At 46.5% G+C, this 17,075-nt stretch overlaps 1 protein-coding gene across 7 annotated transcripts in view; it reads left to right on the top strand.

Moving 5' to 3' along the window:
* Nucleotides 1–17,075, top strand: part of Itpr2 (inositol 1,4,5-trisphosphate receptor, type 2) — a 406,037-nt gene that overhangs the window by 262,650 nt on the left and 126,312 nt on the right. For all 7 annotated transcript variants that reach the window (XM_039108425.1, XM_063286748.1, XM_039108427.2 and 4 more), the window contains 3 exons: nucleotides 11,524–11,632; nucleotides 12,052–12,239; nucleotides 16,392–16,575. In XM_039108425.1, the coding sequence (XP_038964353.1) occupies nucleotides 11,524–11,632; nucleotides 12,052–12,239; nucleotides 16,392–16,575 (481 nt within the window). The remainder of the gene's footprint in view (nucleotides 1–11,523; nucleotides 11,633–12,051; nucleotides 12,240–16,391; nucleotides 16,576–17,075) is intronic.

Below are 17,075 nucleotides of genomic sequence, written 5' to 3'. Positions count from 1 at the left end.
GTTCGGTCCCCAGCTCCGAAAAAAAGAAAAAAAAAACATTGAGGAAAAAGTCTGAAAGTCAGAAAATACAGCTGTGCAGCCGTCCATGCTCACCAATACATGGCTGATTTCATAACCACCCTTCACACACACATGCATTCTCAGCCAGGAGTGAGAGCGTCTGTGTATGTCTGTGTTATATATAGCCATACACGCTACAGGTAGAAGATGAGGGGAGAGGTACGCGTTGACCTTTTCTTTCCCATTCTGGAAGTTTTATCTCCTTATTGACGGACTGACATTCACCTCCAATCTCACTTACTTTGAGTTTTCTTCTTAACCTGAGGAAGGCTTCCATGTTTCATGCAGAAGCTGATCACACAGGCCTGTGGCGATCACCTGTCTGACTCGAAGGCAGGGGTTACGCACTAACAGCTACTGTCTCTAACAGGGGGGCTCTTGTTGCTTGTCATTAAAAGGAAACCTTGAGGGTTGGGGACATGGCTTGGTGGATAAAGTTCTTGCAGGTGTTGGGTCCCAGAAGCAGAGCAAAGCAGAGAGGGCCTGGATGAGCACCTGCAAAGCCAGCTCTGAGCGGTGCAGTCATGGCTTCCTCAGATCAAGCTGGCCCTGCCTCACATGTGAGATAGAAAGTGAGAGTTATGGGGGGATACACCCCGTGTGAACCCCAGGCCTCCACATGCATGCTCACATACAAGCTCCTACACACACACACACACACACACACACACACACACACACACACACCCACATACGTGTGAGCATGAATGCATACCACACACACATAGCAAAACAAAGGAAGGTCTCACTTCCCTTCAGCACCATGGATATTAGTTTCTGTTCTAGATACGGGAGGAAGGTACCTGTCATGGCAAAAGACACAGACAAAGATGATTTCCAGTCCTGTTTGCATGCCGCTGAGGTACCTAGCTTGGGTCTTTCTGAGCAAGCTCCTCCATGAGGCAGCGGGCCAGCAAGACGTAGTTAGCGGGGTTGGGGATTTAGCTCAGCGGTAGAGCACTTGCCTAGCGAGCACAAGGCCCTGGGTTCGGTCCCTAGCTCCGAAAAAAAGAAAAAGGAAAAAAAAAAGACGTAGTTAGCTTGGGCATTATTCTGCTTGTTTGACCCAAGACCTCATTTTCTTCAGGTAATAACTGTGTCTGTGCTTTAAAGTGGGCATGGGTGTGTGTAGGACCCCACCTTTCATTCCCTCTAACCCCTGTCAGTGTGTTTGCTGTGGAATCTTTCACGAATTATGCTTTCTGCACGGACCACAGTTAGTCAGAAGCCCGTGACAGCACAGGGCTGTTCATATTAACAGAGAAATGTATGCTGTTAGGAGTGAATTAGAGTAAGAAATCACCAAAATTCATACCCGTAATACTCCGATGGCGGTCGGAGGACTTTTAAGTTGGAGGCCATTCTAGGTGACATAGCAAGAATCTAACTTAGAGATGAAAGCAAACAAAAATTATCAAAATTAAACCAATATGATTTATACAATAATAAAAGCATTGTAATTGTATAATAAGGGACATGAAAGAAATGCAACAGTTTTTATTTTGAGACTACAAGATGACAGATTGTGATTAATTTTCTTTTAAAAAGTAGTCACTCATTGAAACACATTCCACCACCCACACACTGAGAAACATGTGCACACACAACTCCACCACCACCGTATACACATATCAACACATATCAGACTCCACACACACCATTACATACACGCATTACACGTGCATACTACACACATACCACAGACACACATCACACACCACATATACTCCATCACATACACATACTACACAAAGAACAGATATCACACACACACACACACACACACACACACACACACACACCCCACAACCACCACCACTATCTAGACCGCATCACATACACACATTACTCATATGTATTACACATATTCCACAGAACAATGATACGCACACGAATGAGAAATATGCCATCACACCCTACCACTCGGGAACAAATGTACTTCACACCAGGAGCACGGCAACACTTGAATACTTGTTAATCAGTGTAGATATTTGACAGAGGAAACAGAAACTAAATTATAACAAATTCAGATTAAATTTAGAATTTTTTCAGGTAGAAGAGAAATAGTCATAGAGTCTATAAAATGAAAAATAGCTCTACATAGCTCAACTTCAAAAGAAGATCTTGAGAATTAAAAATGAACACACAATGTTCCAACCCAGTCCCTCCATCCTGTGAGCGCCAGTTAAGTGGCAAAGTCATACACACAGTAGAAACTGATTCTGTGGAGACCTATTGATTGGCTCAGATCTGGGACAGCCGAATGCTAGCTCGGTCTCAAGAATTCCACTTACTGGGGTTGGGGATTTAGCTAAGTGGTAGAGCACTTGCCTAGCAAGCACAAGGCCCTGGGTTCGGTCCCCAGCTCCTAAAAAAAAAAAAAAAAAAAAAAAAAAAAAAAAAAAAAAAAAAAAAAAAAAAAGAATTCCACTTACTTGTCCTAAGGCCCAGTTATGGATATCTGTGGCTAGCAATGTCCAAGCCTCAGTGCTATTTAAAGATTGGAGATCATACGTGAGGGGCACTGTGCTCTTAGCTATAGTACGTTCTAAGCAGACGGCTCCTGAACATTTTCTTAAATGGCCGAAGAAAAGTAAGCGTTGCCTCAGGGAAGTGATGGGAAGAGTGTGGTGCCCTTGGCCAGAGACAGCATAAAGTGTGGGCTCCACATCTGTGCATGTTGTTATGGGAGGTAAACAAGTGCAGTGTTGTGTTGGGTTTTCATCTCTGCACCTGCACACTCACCCAGCCCAACCCCCTCCCCCTGCACACTCACCCAGCCTAACCCCCCTGCACACTCACCCAATCCTCCCCTGCATACTCACCCAGCCCAACCCCCCTGCACACTCACCCAGCCTAACCCCCCTGCACACTCACCCAATCCTCCCCTGCACACTCACCCAGCCCAAACCCCCTGCACACTCACCCAATCCTCCCCTGCACACTCACCCAGCCCAGTGCCCCCTGCATACTCACCCAGCCAATCTTCCCCTGCACACTCACCCAGCCCAGTGCCCCCTGCACACTCACCCAGCCCAGTGCCCCCTGCACACTCACCCAGCCCAGCTTGCCTGCGTATATAGACCCGGTGGCACCTCCCTATAATCCCAGCACTTGGGAGGCAGAGGCAGCTGGACCAGGAGTTCAAGGTCATACTTGCCAATATAGCAGTTTCAAAGCCAGCCTGTGCTACATAAGATTCTGATTAAAAAAGAAATCAAACAAATAAACAGAGAAACCCCAAACCAAACAAACAAAAAGTAGGCCTGCAACAGGGTCCTCTCAGGTTTTTACCTTTTTGTTCAGATGAAAATTATCACCCACTGAGTAAACAGCAACAAAATAGCAGCAGCAGCTGCTTTGAACAGGTTCTCCAGCTTGGCTGGCGAGGGCTCGTACTCTCATCCTGAGCTCAGATATGAAGCAGAGCCCGAGTTTGTTGCCTATTTTTTTTTTTTTTTTTCCGGAGCTGGGGACCGAACCCAGGGCCTTGTGCTTCCTAGGCAAGCGCTCTACCACTGAGCTAAATCCCCAACTCCAGAGCCCGAGTTTGAACCTTTGATGGGGACAGTGTTTGGGTTTGATGTTCCTGCGGGCCAAATGCTTAGAGCTTTTATCACACCCCAGATACTATAACTACAGCTTCCTTCACACACACACACACACACACACACACACACACACACACACACACACACACACACACACACACCCTTGGCAAAGCCTTCTCAGCCACCCTATTGCCTGAGGTTGGGGTGTTTGCTGAACCTGGATGGGTTGCTTGAGTTACCAGATAGCCAGCATTGTCACGGAGTTTATTTAAACATCGAAATCTTGAAAATGGAACCAGATGGACGGTGAAGATTATTTTTACTGAGAAAGAGCGAAGTTTCATACCTTGACTTTCTGTATTTGTTTTCATCCCAGCATGTGTTGCTGTTGGGAACCTCTTTGCTAGTCCTTGTCATGTGGTAGGTGTGTAGTAAATGTCCTTATAAGTGATAAAATAGGAGTGGGGAGGGAGGGAAAGGGATTGGAAGAGGATTGCCTTGCGTTGTGTGAATAAATGTTTCTGTTCTAGTCCTCACTTAATTATGTACTTTCCTGATCTTCTAGTTTATTTTCAGACAGTCTCACTGTGTAGCCCAGGCTGGCTTGTAGCTTCCTGTAGCTCAGGCTGGCCCCCAAGCTGCATCAATTTTCCTGCCTCTGCCTTTTGAGTGCAAGGATTGTAGCCACGAGCCTTTGTTTTCAGAAGGAGTGCTTTGGCTCCCTAGAGTTTTTCAAGGTGACCACGTGTGTCACGGGGGGGGGGGGGTTGGTGTGCATGGCCCGCCAGTGCACACAGGCAGTGATTGGTGATTGTTGGGGGGGGTGCTGGTGGGCGTGGCCCACCAGTGCACACAGGCAGTGATTGGTGATTGTCGTGATTGTTAGTGCAATTTGAGTTTCCCATCTTATGAAGCTGAGCAAAGGCAGGAAGACGGCCAGTGGCTCAGCGACCAGGATGTCTGGCAAGCCTGCCGATGTGCTGTGCTGTGACCTTGTCGTTTACAAAGTTAAGAATGGCGGCAACAGGGGTTGGGGATTTAGCTCAGTGGTAGAGCGCTTGCCTAGCAAGCACAAGGCCCTGGGTTCGGTCCCCAGCTCCGAAAAAAAGAAAAAAGGAAAAAAAAAAAAGAATGGCGGCAACAGCAAAGGCCGCAAAAGTTGCCACGCATCGTGTGCCGGGTTTGATGACAGTTGACATCCACGACCATCTCGGGCTGCAGTTTGGATGGACCTGACTGACAAGGACATGAACTCTGCTTCCCCCATGGAGCTCCCTACAGTGTGGTTGGTTATAACAATGGACCCAGTATAATTCCACTAGGATATGGTTAATGCAACACCACCCAGGAGATGAGGAGGAACGTGTCTCTTCTTAACCCCCCGGCGCCCCCCCCCCAGGCATTCCAAGGAGAACATTCTTAATCAGACGTGTGGATGTTAAGTCAAAAGGTTTTGGAAACGCTAATTACTGACTTCCAAGATTAGCATTAAATGAGATGGTGCTGTCTCTCACACAGTTGCTGCTTCCAGCTCTCTCCAGGCTGATGAGTGGCTAATCACTAATCTTGAAGGAGAAACCCCAAGTTAAGCATCTTTGCTTAAGCAGTTGAAGGATCAGTGTTTAATGATGCCAGTCTATGGTACTGTTTGTTTCATAAAGTCTTGATTAGGTTCCTTCCGATGGGAGCACTCGTATTAGTTCTCCCGTTTAAGGGCTTGGAAACATTCTTGTCTACGTTACAGCTGTTCAGGTCGATAAACACAAACAATGCAGTGCTTCCCAGGGCAGAAGGAAACCTTTAGTCTTTTCAAGGATGAATGCTTATTTAATCCCATCCTGTCCATGAAAACCAGCTGTTTTGGATTGCTTGATTTCTGATACCTCGGACTCAGCCTAACGTAACGGGGCGTGGTCAGGAAATCAAAGTCCTGGGCTGTCTTCCGGTGTGTTTACATACTGTCAGCAAGACTTCTCTGGCCATGGAGATGTCTTTTTATGGAGATATTTTGTTGTAATTTCAGAAGGCGGTTGCTAGTTTTCTTGGCTCCATCACAGTTCGCACATCTGGAATGTGTCCCTATGAAGATGTTGGCTGGAAGCGGCGTCTTGTGGCCTGGAATTGCCTCTGAGGCAGAGAGGAACCACAGAGCACAACCCTCACTAGCGGGTCTACCCAGCACCTTCTGTGGGAGGCTGGTGGATGGGGGTCACTGTGGCTCAGAAGGCCAAGCCCAGAATTCATACGTCTCAATAGCATTTTGTTCTGTTCTCAATTTCTGCTGTGGTAGTTACAGCTCGGGAATGATTTAACAAGCCCGACGCTGGAATTTCTGACAATTCTATCCGACTTAAAGTGATTTAGTGACATACCTCACATTACCAATGCTGCCCCATCTCAGAGAGGACAGGCCACAGGTGAGCGTCTGCAGACTGGCACAGCATTTGCCTCTGATCTCTGGGGCCAGAACTTCATAAAAGACACCAGCCGTCTGCTAGCACTTGTGGTGGGCCAGTACAGGGAGTCTGCCACTCTTCAGTAGACACGGTTGTCTTAGCTGAAAACCAGCCATCCAACCAAGACAGATTTTTTTTCACTACCTTGGAAATTATGGACTCTATTTTCCATAGTAGTGTAAGTACATCCATTGGGCTGACTTTTCCATGTTTAGCCACACTGATTAGCAGTGCAAATGTTAGCATTTTGAAGCAGTGGATCTTTTCCCCCTTCCTCTTAGTATCTTAGAATTTTTACTTCCGTGGGGAAGTTTGGTGTAAACTAAGGATACAGTGCAGAGTCGTAAGCTGCTCTGGGCTTGGCGCTAACACCAGCAGGGAACGTCATTGAATCTGCTCACTTTGTGTGGCCCTCAGTCCACGCTGGAGCTGTGCTTACCGCAGAAGCCCCAGGCAGGAGGTTCAGTTACCGTTCGATTTGCTGGTTAGGGCTGAGGCACAGGGCGGTAGGGGAGCTTTCGTGAGGTTCCTTGGTCGATATTGGGGGACAGGATATTTGACCCTGGTACTGTGGTTCCCTAGTCTAGGAAACCCCTCCTTCTCTTCCTGTTCTCTGACATGCTGACTACTTGAAATGCATCATGGGCCTTCTCTGGACGGTGAACCTGTGAGGACCAGCTTCGCTTGGTGACTGATGTCCAGCAGCCTGTGTTATCTGTCCAAGAGGGTTTTGCATTACTGTCAGATACAGTCATTATCTGAGTGTAATGCAGCACTCGTACTCATTTATACGCTGCAGTCTTAAAAACCGCTCAACTCTCCTAAACCTATAAGGAATGTTTTGAACCTTTTCTGTATTTATTTTTGACAAGGTTTCTCACTCAGGTGGCCTGGAGCTCACTATGTGGCCCTGGCCTGCCTTTCATTCATGAATCCTTCTACTTTGGGCTTCCATGTGCTAGGCTTATGGGTAGGAATCTCTATGCACAGTTTTTTTTTTCTTATTTTTTCATCCCATCTTCTTTGCAAGAGTGATGTTTCTTTCCTAGTTGGATTTTTGGAGAATTATATTAAAGTACGCAGGTGACAGCATCTTCCAGAAACAACCTCACAGGATCCAGATCTCGCCTCACACGGGTTCTTTGCAGACCCCAGCACTGGCTGCATGAGAAGGGTGCTGGCATCAGCATTTGTCTTCCTCAGTCCTTACAGACCCCCCCCCCAATTGTCTTGCAGGGTTAGCACAGTCAGTCTGTGGAGGTGAGAGACACAGTTAGAGCGCATAGTGAGTAGACTGACTCTTAAAGCAGTGTTTTCTGGGTGTGGAAGTGCATGCCTTTAACCCCAGCGCACTGCAGGCAGAAGGAGGATGGTTGCCATGTGTAAGGCTGTGCATGCCATCTTGTCTTGAGGTCACCGTTCCCTTTATCTATCTTTTCTTTAATCTGTTTTACCCCTTGAACCAAGACTTCGCTCCATTCCACTTCCTGATGCCTCCTTTCTCCTCAGATTGTACACTCTGTAGTTCTCCTTGCTCAACCTGCTCCTTTTTATTGTAGATCTTTATAAGAGTGGGCACTAAAACCACACGACAGAGTCAGTCCTACGCTTTTAAAGTTTTTCCTCGGCCAGTGCAACCAATCCCAAACTCTTCAACAGCCTCAGGCAGGCTGTTTGGACGAGGGCAAAAATCAGCCACAGTTTTTGTCAAAATATCACAAAAACAACCCCTAAGCCACATAGTAATATTCTTCTTGCCTGAAACTTTCGGAGCCAGGCCCCCACAGTTCAAATCACCCTCAGGGCCACATGTCCCCACTAGGATGGCTCATTACATCCCACTTGAAGCATTCGACTTCTTTTCTAGTTTGAAGTTCCAGAGTTCACATTCCTCCAAACAAAAGCATGGTCACACCTATTACAGCAATAGCCCACTCTTGGTACAACTTCTGTTTTAGGGTTTTGTTTCTGTCTTAGTCAGGGTATTACTGCTGTGAACAGACACCATGACCAAGGCAACTCTTATAAGGACAACATTTACTTGGGGCTGGCTTACAGGTTCAGAGGTTCGGTCCATTGTCATTAAGACAGGAGCATGGCAGCGTCCAGGCAGGCATGGTGCAGGAGGAGCTGAGAGTTCTACATCTTCATCCGAAGGCTGCTAGGAGGAGGGTCTCCAAGCCCACCCCACAGTGACACACTTCCTCCAATAAGGCCATACCTTCTAATAGTGCCACTCCCTGGGCGGAACATATACAGACCATCACAGACACCATGACCAAGGCAGCTCTTATAAAGCAAACTATTTAAATGGAACTGGCTTACAGTTTCAGAGGTTCAGTCCATCATCATCATGGTGGGAAGCATTGTGGCATGCAGGCAGATATGGTGCTGGGAAAGGAGCTGAGAGGCATTTTGTTGTGCAGGAAACAGGGACACTGTTCGTCACACTTGGTGAACCTTAAGCATAGGAGACATCAAACTCTACGCCCATAGTGACACACTTCCTCCAGCACGGCCACACTTACTCCAAGGCCACACCTCCTAGTAGTGTGTGTGTGTGTGTGTGTGTGTGTGTGTGTGTTTTCTGTAGCACCCCACTGTAAACTAGTGAATGCTGTGTTGTTTGTTACTTTTCTCATCACTTTGACTAAATACTGGGCAAAAGGTGCTTACGGATGGGAGGGTTTGTTTCACTCACTCTGAGGATGCAGCCTGTCATGGCGGGGCAGACATGGTTCGAAAGTGTGAAGCATCTGATTACATCACACCTACAGGCAAGAAGTAAAGAGATGGACACACTTTCCTTTTTATTAATTCTGAGACTCAAGTCCATAAAAAGACAGTGGCGCTCCCACAGGGAGGGGTCCATGTCTTCCTCACCCAGTTAAACTTTCTGGAGTCAGACTCTCAAGGGTACTCCCTGAGGTGTGTTGCCATGGTGACTCTCAATCTCATCAAGCCAGGAAGTTTCTGCCTTCTTCAGGGAGGGTAGTGCCTGAAGGAGCAGGCTTCCCAGGAGTGCGTCATCCGCAGAGGGAAGGCAGGCCCTGTCCTCAAGCAAAAAGGAAGATGTAGGAAACACATCTTCCTCTGGTTTAAAAATAGCATCAGAGGAACCTAGAGGCTTCCACGGAAAAGGTAGGATTCGGAAGCCATTGTCAAGTTGTTTGAAGCTGAGTCCTTAGCAAGCAGCCAGGAAGTATTAGTACAATGGGTTGACGCTGAGAGGAAGACAGGTTCAGGAAAGGAGGAACGTCTCTTTCAGAGTCCCCTGTGCCAGTACAATCTAAGAGAGAGAAGTGGAGTCTAACGGGAAGCTTAGGCAAGCAAGGTGGGGCTGGAGGAGGTGTGATAGGCTGCCCGTCCAGAGTGTGCAACAGAGGGAGAGAAGCAGATGGGGGATTGAGGGGAGACAGCTTGGGAGGAGTAGAGCCCAGCACATGACCCAGCGCAGATGCTTAGGCACTGCAGACGGACTAATCAGACAGAACACACAGAGCGAGAGACAGAATGGCTGGATCACCATGTGACAGCACTGGGGAGGCGGTGTGAAATGAGGAGCCGGGCACTCGGAAAGCACAGGGAAGGGCAGGGGCACCCGGACAGGCCTGGGTTTGAGGTCAGAGGCCTGAAGCCCTTGCTTGTCACCTGTGCGCTGTGTATCTGCAGCTAGTCATTCAAGCTTGGATTCCCTTTCTGGATTATGGGAGCAGGGCTAATGCAAGCAAGAATTATATTTACCTTTTAAAGTAACTTCTAGTTAGCAGTAATGGGTCTCGTGTGGCATCTTATATGCATTTATTATGTTTTGTTCATACTCCAGCACAGTCTGCCCTCTTCCTACTGTCTCCTCTCACAAGTCCTCTCTTTCCCAGCATAGCCTCATCGTCATGTTACACATATGTGCATGTGTGTATATGTATGATATAGCATATATTTGATTCTAGATTCCAAAAAGAGAGAAAAGTGGTGTCTTATTTTCTCCCTCCTTTACGGCCCCACCTGTCTCTTTCTCCTCCTAGTATAGTGAAGTGTGGAAGACAAGATCTTTTAAAAATCTTTATAAAGAAATACAGCGTCCTTTGTCCACTCTTGTCTCGACAAAGCCCAGAGTCTCAGTCTGAATGTCGTTCACTTTATTTCACTAGGTTTGTTTGAGCCCCACCTGTGTGCCCAGGTCTCTCCCGCTTCTCGGGCTGAGTCCCTCTATGGCCTCATCCATTTCCTAGGGTGTTTGTTGTCTGCTCTAGGCACTGCTGGATTCTGCCTACGACTAACACCCAAGGTTTTCCCACTGAGCAAACTAAGGCTTATCACATTGATATTGATATTGTGTGTGTGTGTGTGTGTCTGTCTGTCTGTCTGTCTGTCTTTGTCTGTCTCTGTGTGTCTGTCTTTCTGTGTGTATCTGTCTCTGTGTGGCTGTCTGTCTTTGTCTGTCTGTCTCTGTGTGTCTTTCTCTCTGTGTGTATCTGTCTCTGTGTATTTGTCTCTGTGTTTGTCTTTGTTTCTCTCTGTGTATCTGTTTCTGTGTGTCTGTCTCTCTCTCTGTGTCTGTGTGTCTGTCTCTCTGTATCTCTGTGTGTCTGTCTCTCTGTATCTCTGTGTGTCTGTCTCTCTGTATCTCTGTGTGTCTGTCTTTCTGTGTGTCTGTCTGTCTGTATCTCTGTCTGTCTCTCTGTGTGTATCTGTCTCTGTGTGTCTGTCTGTCTGTCTCTCTCTCTGTCTCTCTGTCTCTGTCTCTCTCTCTCTGTGTCTGTCTGTCTCTCTGTATCTCTGTATCTCTGTGTGTCTGTGTCTGTGTCTGTCTGTCTCTGTGTGTGTCTGTCTGTCTCTGTATCTCTGTCTGTCTGTCTCTGTGTGTGTCTGTCTCTGTGTGTCTGTGTCTGTCTGTCTGTCTGTCTGTCTCTGTGTGTGTGTGTGTGTGTGTGTGTGTGTGTGTGTGTGTGTGTGTGACATGGCTGACACAGCACCTGTGTCTAGGAGCTGGTTCATTCCTTCTACCACGTGTCCCACAGATCAAATTCAGTGGTCAGGCCTGGCTTCAGGTGCTTTTACTCCTGACATCTCTCAATGGCCTCTAGAAAATATATATGCATATTCAACTAGTTTATACTACTTACATTGTGTGTGCACGTCACAGCACGCATGTGGAGTTTACAGGCTTGGTGGCAGGGTCCTTTACCCACAGAGCCAGCTCCATGGCTCTCCAGTCAGCCTGTATTTAATGTGTACAGCTTGAAGGGATTGGGGATAAGGGAACACTTCCTCAGTGGATGCCAGGAGCCCCATTCTCCCTCACACTACATCACTTTTTATAAAAAGGAATATATTGTTATTATTGGGTACAGTTATAATTTTCCTCAGAAAATACTAATTTGGTATAAAAATGTTATGCTTTCCGTCAGATCTAGATGCATTTGGCATGTTGACATTCTCTCCTTTTCTTCTAGGGTAGCACATTACGGAAAATCCTCCTGAATCGGTACTTCAAGGGTGACCACAGCGTTGGTGTGAACGGACCTCTGTCAGGAGCCTACGCCAAGACAGCACAAGTGGGAGGTGAGGTCTCTTGTTTCCCCCGTTTTAGGGTTCCAAGGCATGTCTTCATGTCAGTGCTACACGTCTGTCTTCATTAAGTGACATGGGGAAAACATTGACTTAAAACACCAGTGAAAACCTTGTGTGGTTTGGGGTTCATGAATCTACAGATTTGAGCATTGTAGTGGATTTGCCTTGTGACTCCAGACGATTTATTGCAGTTTCTCAGTTCAAACATTACAGGTGGAAGGCTAGTTCCCTTTCATAGAGTACTTTTATAAAGATTTATTTATTTTTATCGTATGCATATGTAACTAAAGTTTCCAGTGGTGCATCCTGTTACGCTTCAAGAACTTGAAAACACTATTTACTATTTAAACAGTGTCTGTGATCAAGGTTTAAAGGTTGACGGTTTTTCTTTTGTTGTTCCCCGACCACAGGGGGCTTCACTGGACAGGATGCCGATAAGACGGGGATTTCCATGTCCGATATCCAGTGTTTGCTGGACAAGGAAGGGGCCTCCGAACTTGTCATCGATGTCATTGTGAACACCAAAAACGACAGGATCTTTTCCGAGGGCATCTTGCTTGGCATTGCCCTGCTGGAAGGAGGAAACACACAAACCCAGGTACTTTTCTGTCACCCCTGGTTGTCATCTCTACTTTTTAAAAGGTTTTTGTTTTTTGAGAATCTCATACAGTGCATTTTGTTAACATTTACTCTCCTCCCCCTCATTCTTCACATTCCCACCCCACCTCCCTAATCTCCCCCAACTTCCTGCTTCCCCTCCCCCAATTCTAATAAACTCAGCTCAGATTCGTGCTGCCCAGGTACCCCTGCATGCAGAGCCATCTGCTGGACCATGTTTAACCTACAAAGAGTAGGTTAATCCCCTCAGAGAAAACTGATTCTCCCTGCCCCAGACCCCAGAACACAGCTGTAGACCCCCGGCGGGGCTGAGGTCTGCAAGCCCCTCCCATTCCATGCTGGGACATTGGCGCCAGCTTGATCACCTGCCACAACTGCCGTGAGCTCCAGTGCTGTGGTCCTACTGCGTTAAGAAGATGTGCTGTGTGCCTTAGGAAGTCTAGATCAGACCAGCTGAAGCTGCCTCCCCCTTTAGTGTCTCAGACGTGATCCTCCTCCCTGTGTCATAGACGCCATGACCAAAGTAACTCCCAGAAGGAAGAGCTCATGGCTCCTGAGGAAGAGACCATAAAAGCTCATGGCTCCTGAGGGAGAGGCCGTACTAGTCGGGGCGAGAAGGCATGGCAGCAGGCTGCTGGAATGGGAAGCTGAGCGGTCACCTCTCCATGCCCACATGGGAAGACAGAGAAAACTGGAAGTGAGGGGGGTTATAGCTCCTCAGAGTCCCCTGACCTCTTGACATACTTTCTCCAGTTCTGTAATGATACAAGCTTCAGCGCTGACTGGGGGACCGAGTGTTCAAATGTATGAGCTGACAGGGGACATTTCTCAGTCACGCCACTCACTCTCCCAGACTCCTGCCAAACCCATGGGATTTTTACACCTTTAAAAAGGTTTACTTTTATTTATGTGTACGTTGTATGACTGCATGTATGTAAGTATAGCATGTGTATGCAGTGCCTGTGGAGTCCAGAAGAAGAATTTGGATCCCCAGAGTTACAGAGAACTGCGAGCCTCCATGTGGGTGCTAAGACCTGAACTGGGGTCCTCTGTAAGAACAGCGCATGCTCCTAACCACTGAGCCATCTCTCCAGCCTTGAGTCTTTTTCACAGTCTTTAGTAAGCAGTATTTTACTTTTCAGTTGATGATCTACCTAGCCACTGTTACTCTGAACCAGAGTGGATCCCTTCCTTACTGTGTGAATTACTTCTTGTGCCCAGTATACTTGACTAGATGTGGGCTGGTGGAGGTGGGTAGAAGAAGTCATAGCTTCAAACAGTAATGATGAGAAGAATAAAAGCAAGGCATTATGGGTCACACTTATAATCCCAGGACTCTGGAGGCTGAGCGAGGAGAATCACTTTGAGGCTAACCTGGGCCATAGAGTAAGACACTGTCTCAGAAGGAAAAAGAAATGAATTCATAAAGGTTCTTGAGCATTAGAAACTATTATTCCATGCGTTAGTTTGTCTAATCCTCAAACAGCCCGTGATGTGATGTGTATAATCCTAGATCAAAGGAGAAACAGGCAGACCTAAGCTCCTTTAAGGCTACTTAAAGACAGAAATGGGATTTATTCTCTGCTGTCTGGCTCCAGATTTTAGCCCCCTAGGAGGGACAGTGGCTGGTCTGCCTGTCTGTCTGTCTGTCTCTCTCTCTCTCTCTCTCTATATATATATATATATATGATAACTATATATATATATACATATATATATATATATATATATATATATGTGAGCCTTTTATCTTCCTCAGTGGGATGGCTACTTACAGTTGTGGACTTGACATAATCTAGAACCACCTGGAAAGAGTCTCAGTGAGGATCGGTCTAGATAAGATTAGCTGGCAGATATGCTTCTGGGAGATGATCTTGATTGTGCAGATCGAGGTGGGAGGATCTGCCCACTGTGAGTGGCACCATTCCCTAGGCAGGGGGGTCTGAACCATATGAGAGTAGAGAAGGCAAGCTGAGAACAAGGGCATTTGATTCCTTACTGATTATAGATAGGCTATGCCCAAGTTCCTCGAGCTCCTGCTTCTGTGACTTTCTTGCTATGGATACCTTTATCTAGAACCATGAGCGAATGAGCCCTGTCTCTCCCAAGCTTCACTCTCAGCAGGGTGATTCATCACAGCCACTGGAAAGGAAGCTAACACACTAGTCCTTATTTCATTACTTTACCTCTGTCCTCTACTGCTCCCATTTCCTCCTCCTCCATGGGGCAGATTCTTCCTCTGAAACACACTCCCCCTACGTCCTTTGCCTTTGGCTCCTAAGAAAGCCTCAGAATTTCCCCCTGACACTACTTGTTGTCCGCAGAGCTGTGTCATCTGATTAACCCGTGAAACATACGTGTTCACCCCTTCCCCAACACAGTTCTTTGCTGCGGGGCCTGGTTGGCAGAAAGTATCATTTATATAAAACGGCCTACATCCAGTGCTGCAGCGCCTGGCCTATGTAATATGTGGCCAATCCTGCTTCACGGCATCTCCTCTCCCCCAAGCCCCCATCAATACAATGTGCATGGAGTGAGAACGCTCCGCCCATCACACCATTGGGCTGAAAGTATCCATAATAGGGTAGATGTGAATGGACCCCTGACTACAAACATCGTCTTAACAGAGCTCCGACACTCCCCTGACTCCCTCACTAGTGAACATGTCACCGCCTCACTTCACCTCCCAGCCACGCTATATTACAAAGATTAGATCTCAAACATCAGCTTAATTTGTGAGACCACAGAGGTCTGTGGACGCCGCCTGTATCCTGCAAGCCAATGGCACCCACTTGACTGTTTTGGTGCAGTTGCCATGGTTACTGTGGGCTTTTTTTTTTCTGTCCTGTTCCTATACAAGGTTGCTAGCCCCCTGCTAGGGAGTGTCCCCTAACAGACATGAAGCTGACACTGAAGGCTGTGTAAATCTCACCGAGTGTGTGCACTGTGTATGAGCCTCGCCTTGTTAGTGGGTCTGGCTTCAGGCATTCCTGTAGGAAAACATGTTGGTAACAGTCAGATTTCCCAACCTGCTTGTCTGTGGCTGGTTCCACTTAAGTAGGAAATCATGTGGCCCTGGGACTGCTTCTTCATGCTAACTCTCAATAAGTTTACAGAAACCAAAGGGCGGCCATCTTTCTTGATCTTTACTGTCTTTCTCCTATACGTTCTATTTTTATATCAATATCTTACTACTGATATCTTCAGGTTTCTCCACCCACTTAAATTACCTCTCTTCTGGTGTATATCCCTCCGCCGTCTCCTATCCAGTCTTCTGGTGTATATCCCTCTGCCGTCTCCTCTCCGCTCTTCTGGATTCTTCCATGATGTTATTAAGAGACAGTGACTCGTAGCCGCAGCTCAGTATTTCCCCATCTCACCGAGGCACATCTTACCACACATTTGATCTTAAATGCAGAAAGGTCTGCGTCAGTATTAATGACAAACTAGAGTTTATTTGCAGCTGTTTTCCCCCTAAACTCCATGTAAAGGATCAAAATTTACAAAGTAGCCAAACAACTTAATACCCATTTACCAGTGGGGTCCCATGAGTGAGGCTGTCATGGCAACACAAACTAAATTAAATTTCCCATCAGTTAGACACAAGGAAAGTATCTTCCTCACCTAACAGGGAGTCATTACTTATACAGGTTACTCATAAGTAAGTGACCTGTCTCACGTTGGGTTACAAACTCATCTGAGTAGGAATATGTCCACTTTCTCTTTTTGTTTTGTCTCTAGTAACAGTAGAGTACCCAACACATGATAGGCTTTCAATAAATGTGTATTGGACCAATACATGGCTTTATAATACTATCAGACTAAAAGGATCATTTGATATAACAACTTACTCTTACAATTTAAAGATACACGTAGGAAGGATATATCAAATAGAATATAAAATGTTAGATTTCAGTGGAAGGTTCCAAGTAAACTCTAGCCGTTGTCACTAATACTGTGGAATGTATTATTAATACATCGTGAATGGACCGGGAGACAGAAAGCCTGGATAATCTGGGGAGAAAAAGCAGCACACCACGTGTTTTTATCTATAAGGCCTCTGTTGGTTTCAGAATAAAGCACCGTTTTCTTGCCTCAGGGACTGATACTTTAAACTCTGCTTTCTCTGCAGAATTCTTTCTACCAGCAGTTGCATGAACAAAAAAAGTCAGAGAAATTCTTCAAAGTCCTTTACGATCGGATGAAGGCTGCTCAGAAAGAGATCAGATCCACGGTGACTGTCAACACCATAGACTTAGGGAGCAAGAAGAGAGAGGAGGACAGTGACCTCATGGCCTTGGGCCCTCGGATGAGAGGTGAGGGCCTTCCTGGGTACCTGCAGGGATGGCGTGAGAGAAAGAAGCACTAAAGCATTGGACTCTCATATAATTTTGTCATCATCATCTTGCTTCTTGGGGTTTAATTGCCCCCTCGAGTTTTCAGTATGGACCTCCATCTATAAAGGATTTTGGTCAAGGGATTGACTCTAAAAATAACCCTGCAGGACCAAACTAAATTGGAGTTTAATCAGTGTGGAAGCAACGGGCAGTGGGAAAGACATTGGAATTCTTTGTTCTGTGCAGTAAAGAAAACCATCCAGAGCTTTCTGAACACAGAAATTAATCTCTGAGGACAGAATTTATAGTGTTTGTATTAAAAATAACCAAATTATTGTCAGTTAAATACAAACTGTAGAGATGTTAGCATTCTACAATTTATCCTTTTTCCCATAAGATCTGTAGGAATTCTGTTCCCTCCGTGTGTGCCACACATGTGTGGGCTCTGCGGAGGCCAGAAGACGGTGTTGGACCGCCCT

This window comes from Rattus norvegicus, chromosome 4 (genome assembly GCF_036323735.1).
Source record: "Rattus norvegicus strain BN/NHsdMcwi chromosome 4, GRCr8, whole genome shotgun sequence".
Classification (NCBI taxonomy): domain Eukaryota; kingdom Metazoa; phylum Chordata; class Mammalia; order Rodentia; family Muridae; genus Rattus; species Rattus norvegicus.
The sequence above is the reverse complement of the archived record's forward strand: the minus strand, read 5'-3'. Positions and strand labels throughout refer to the sequence as shown.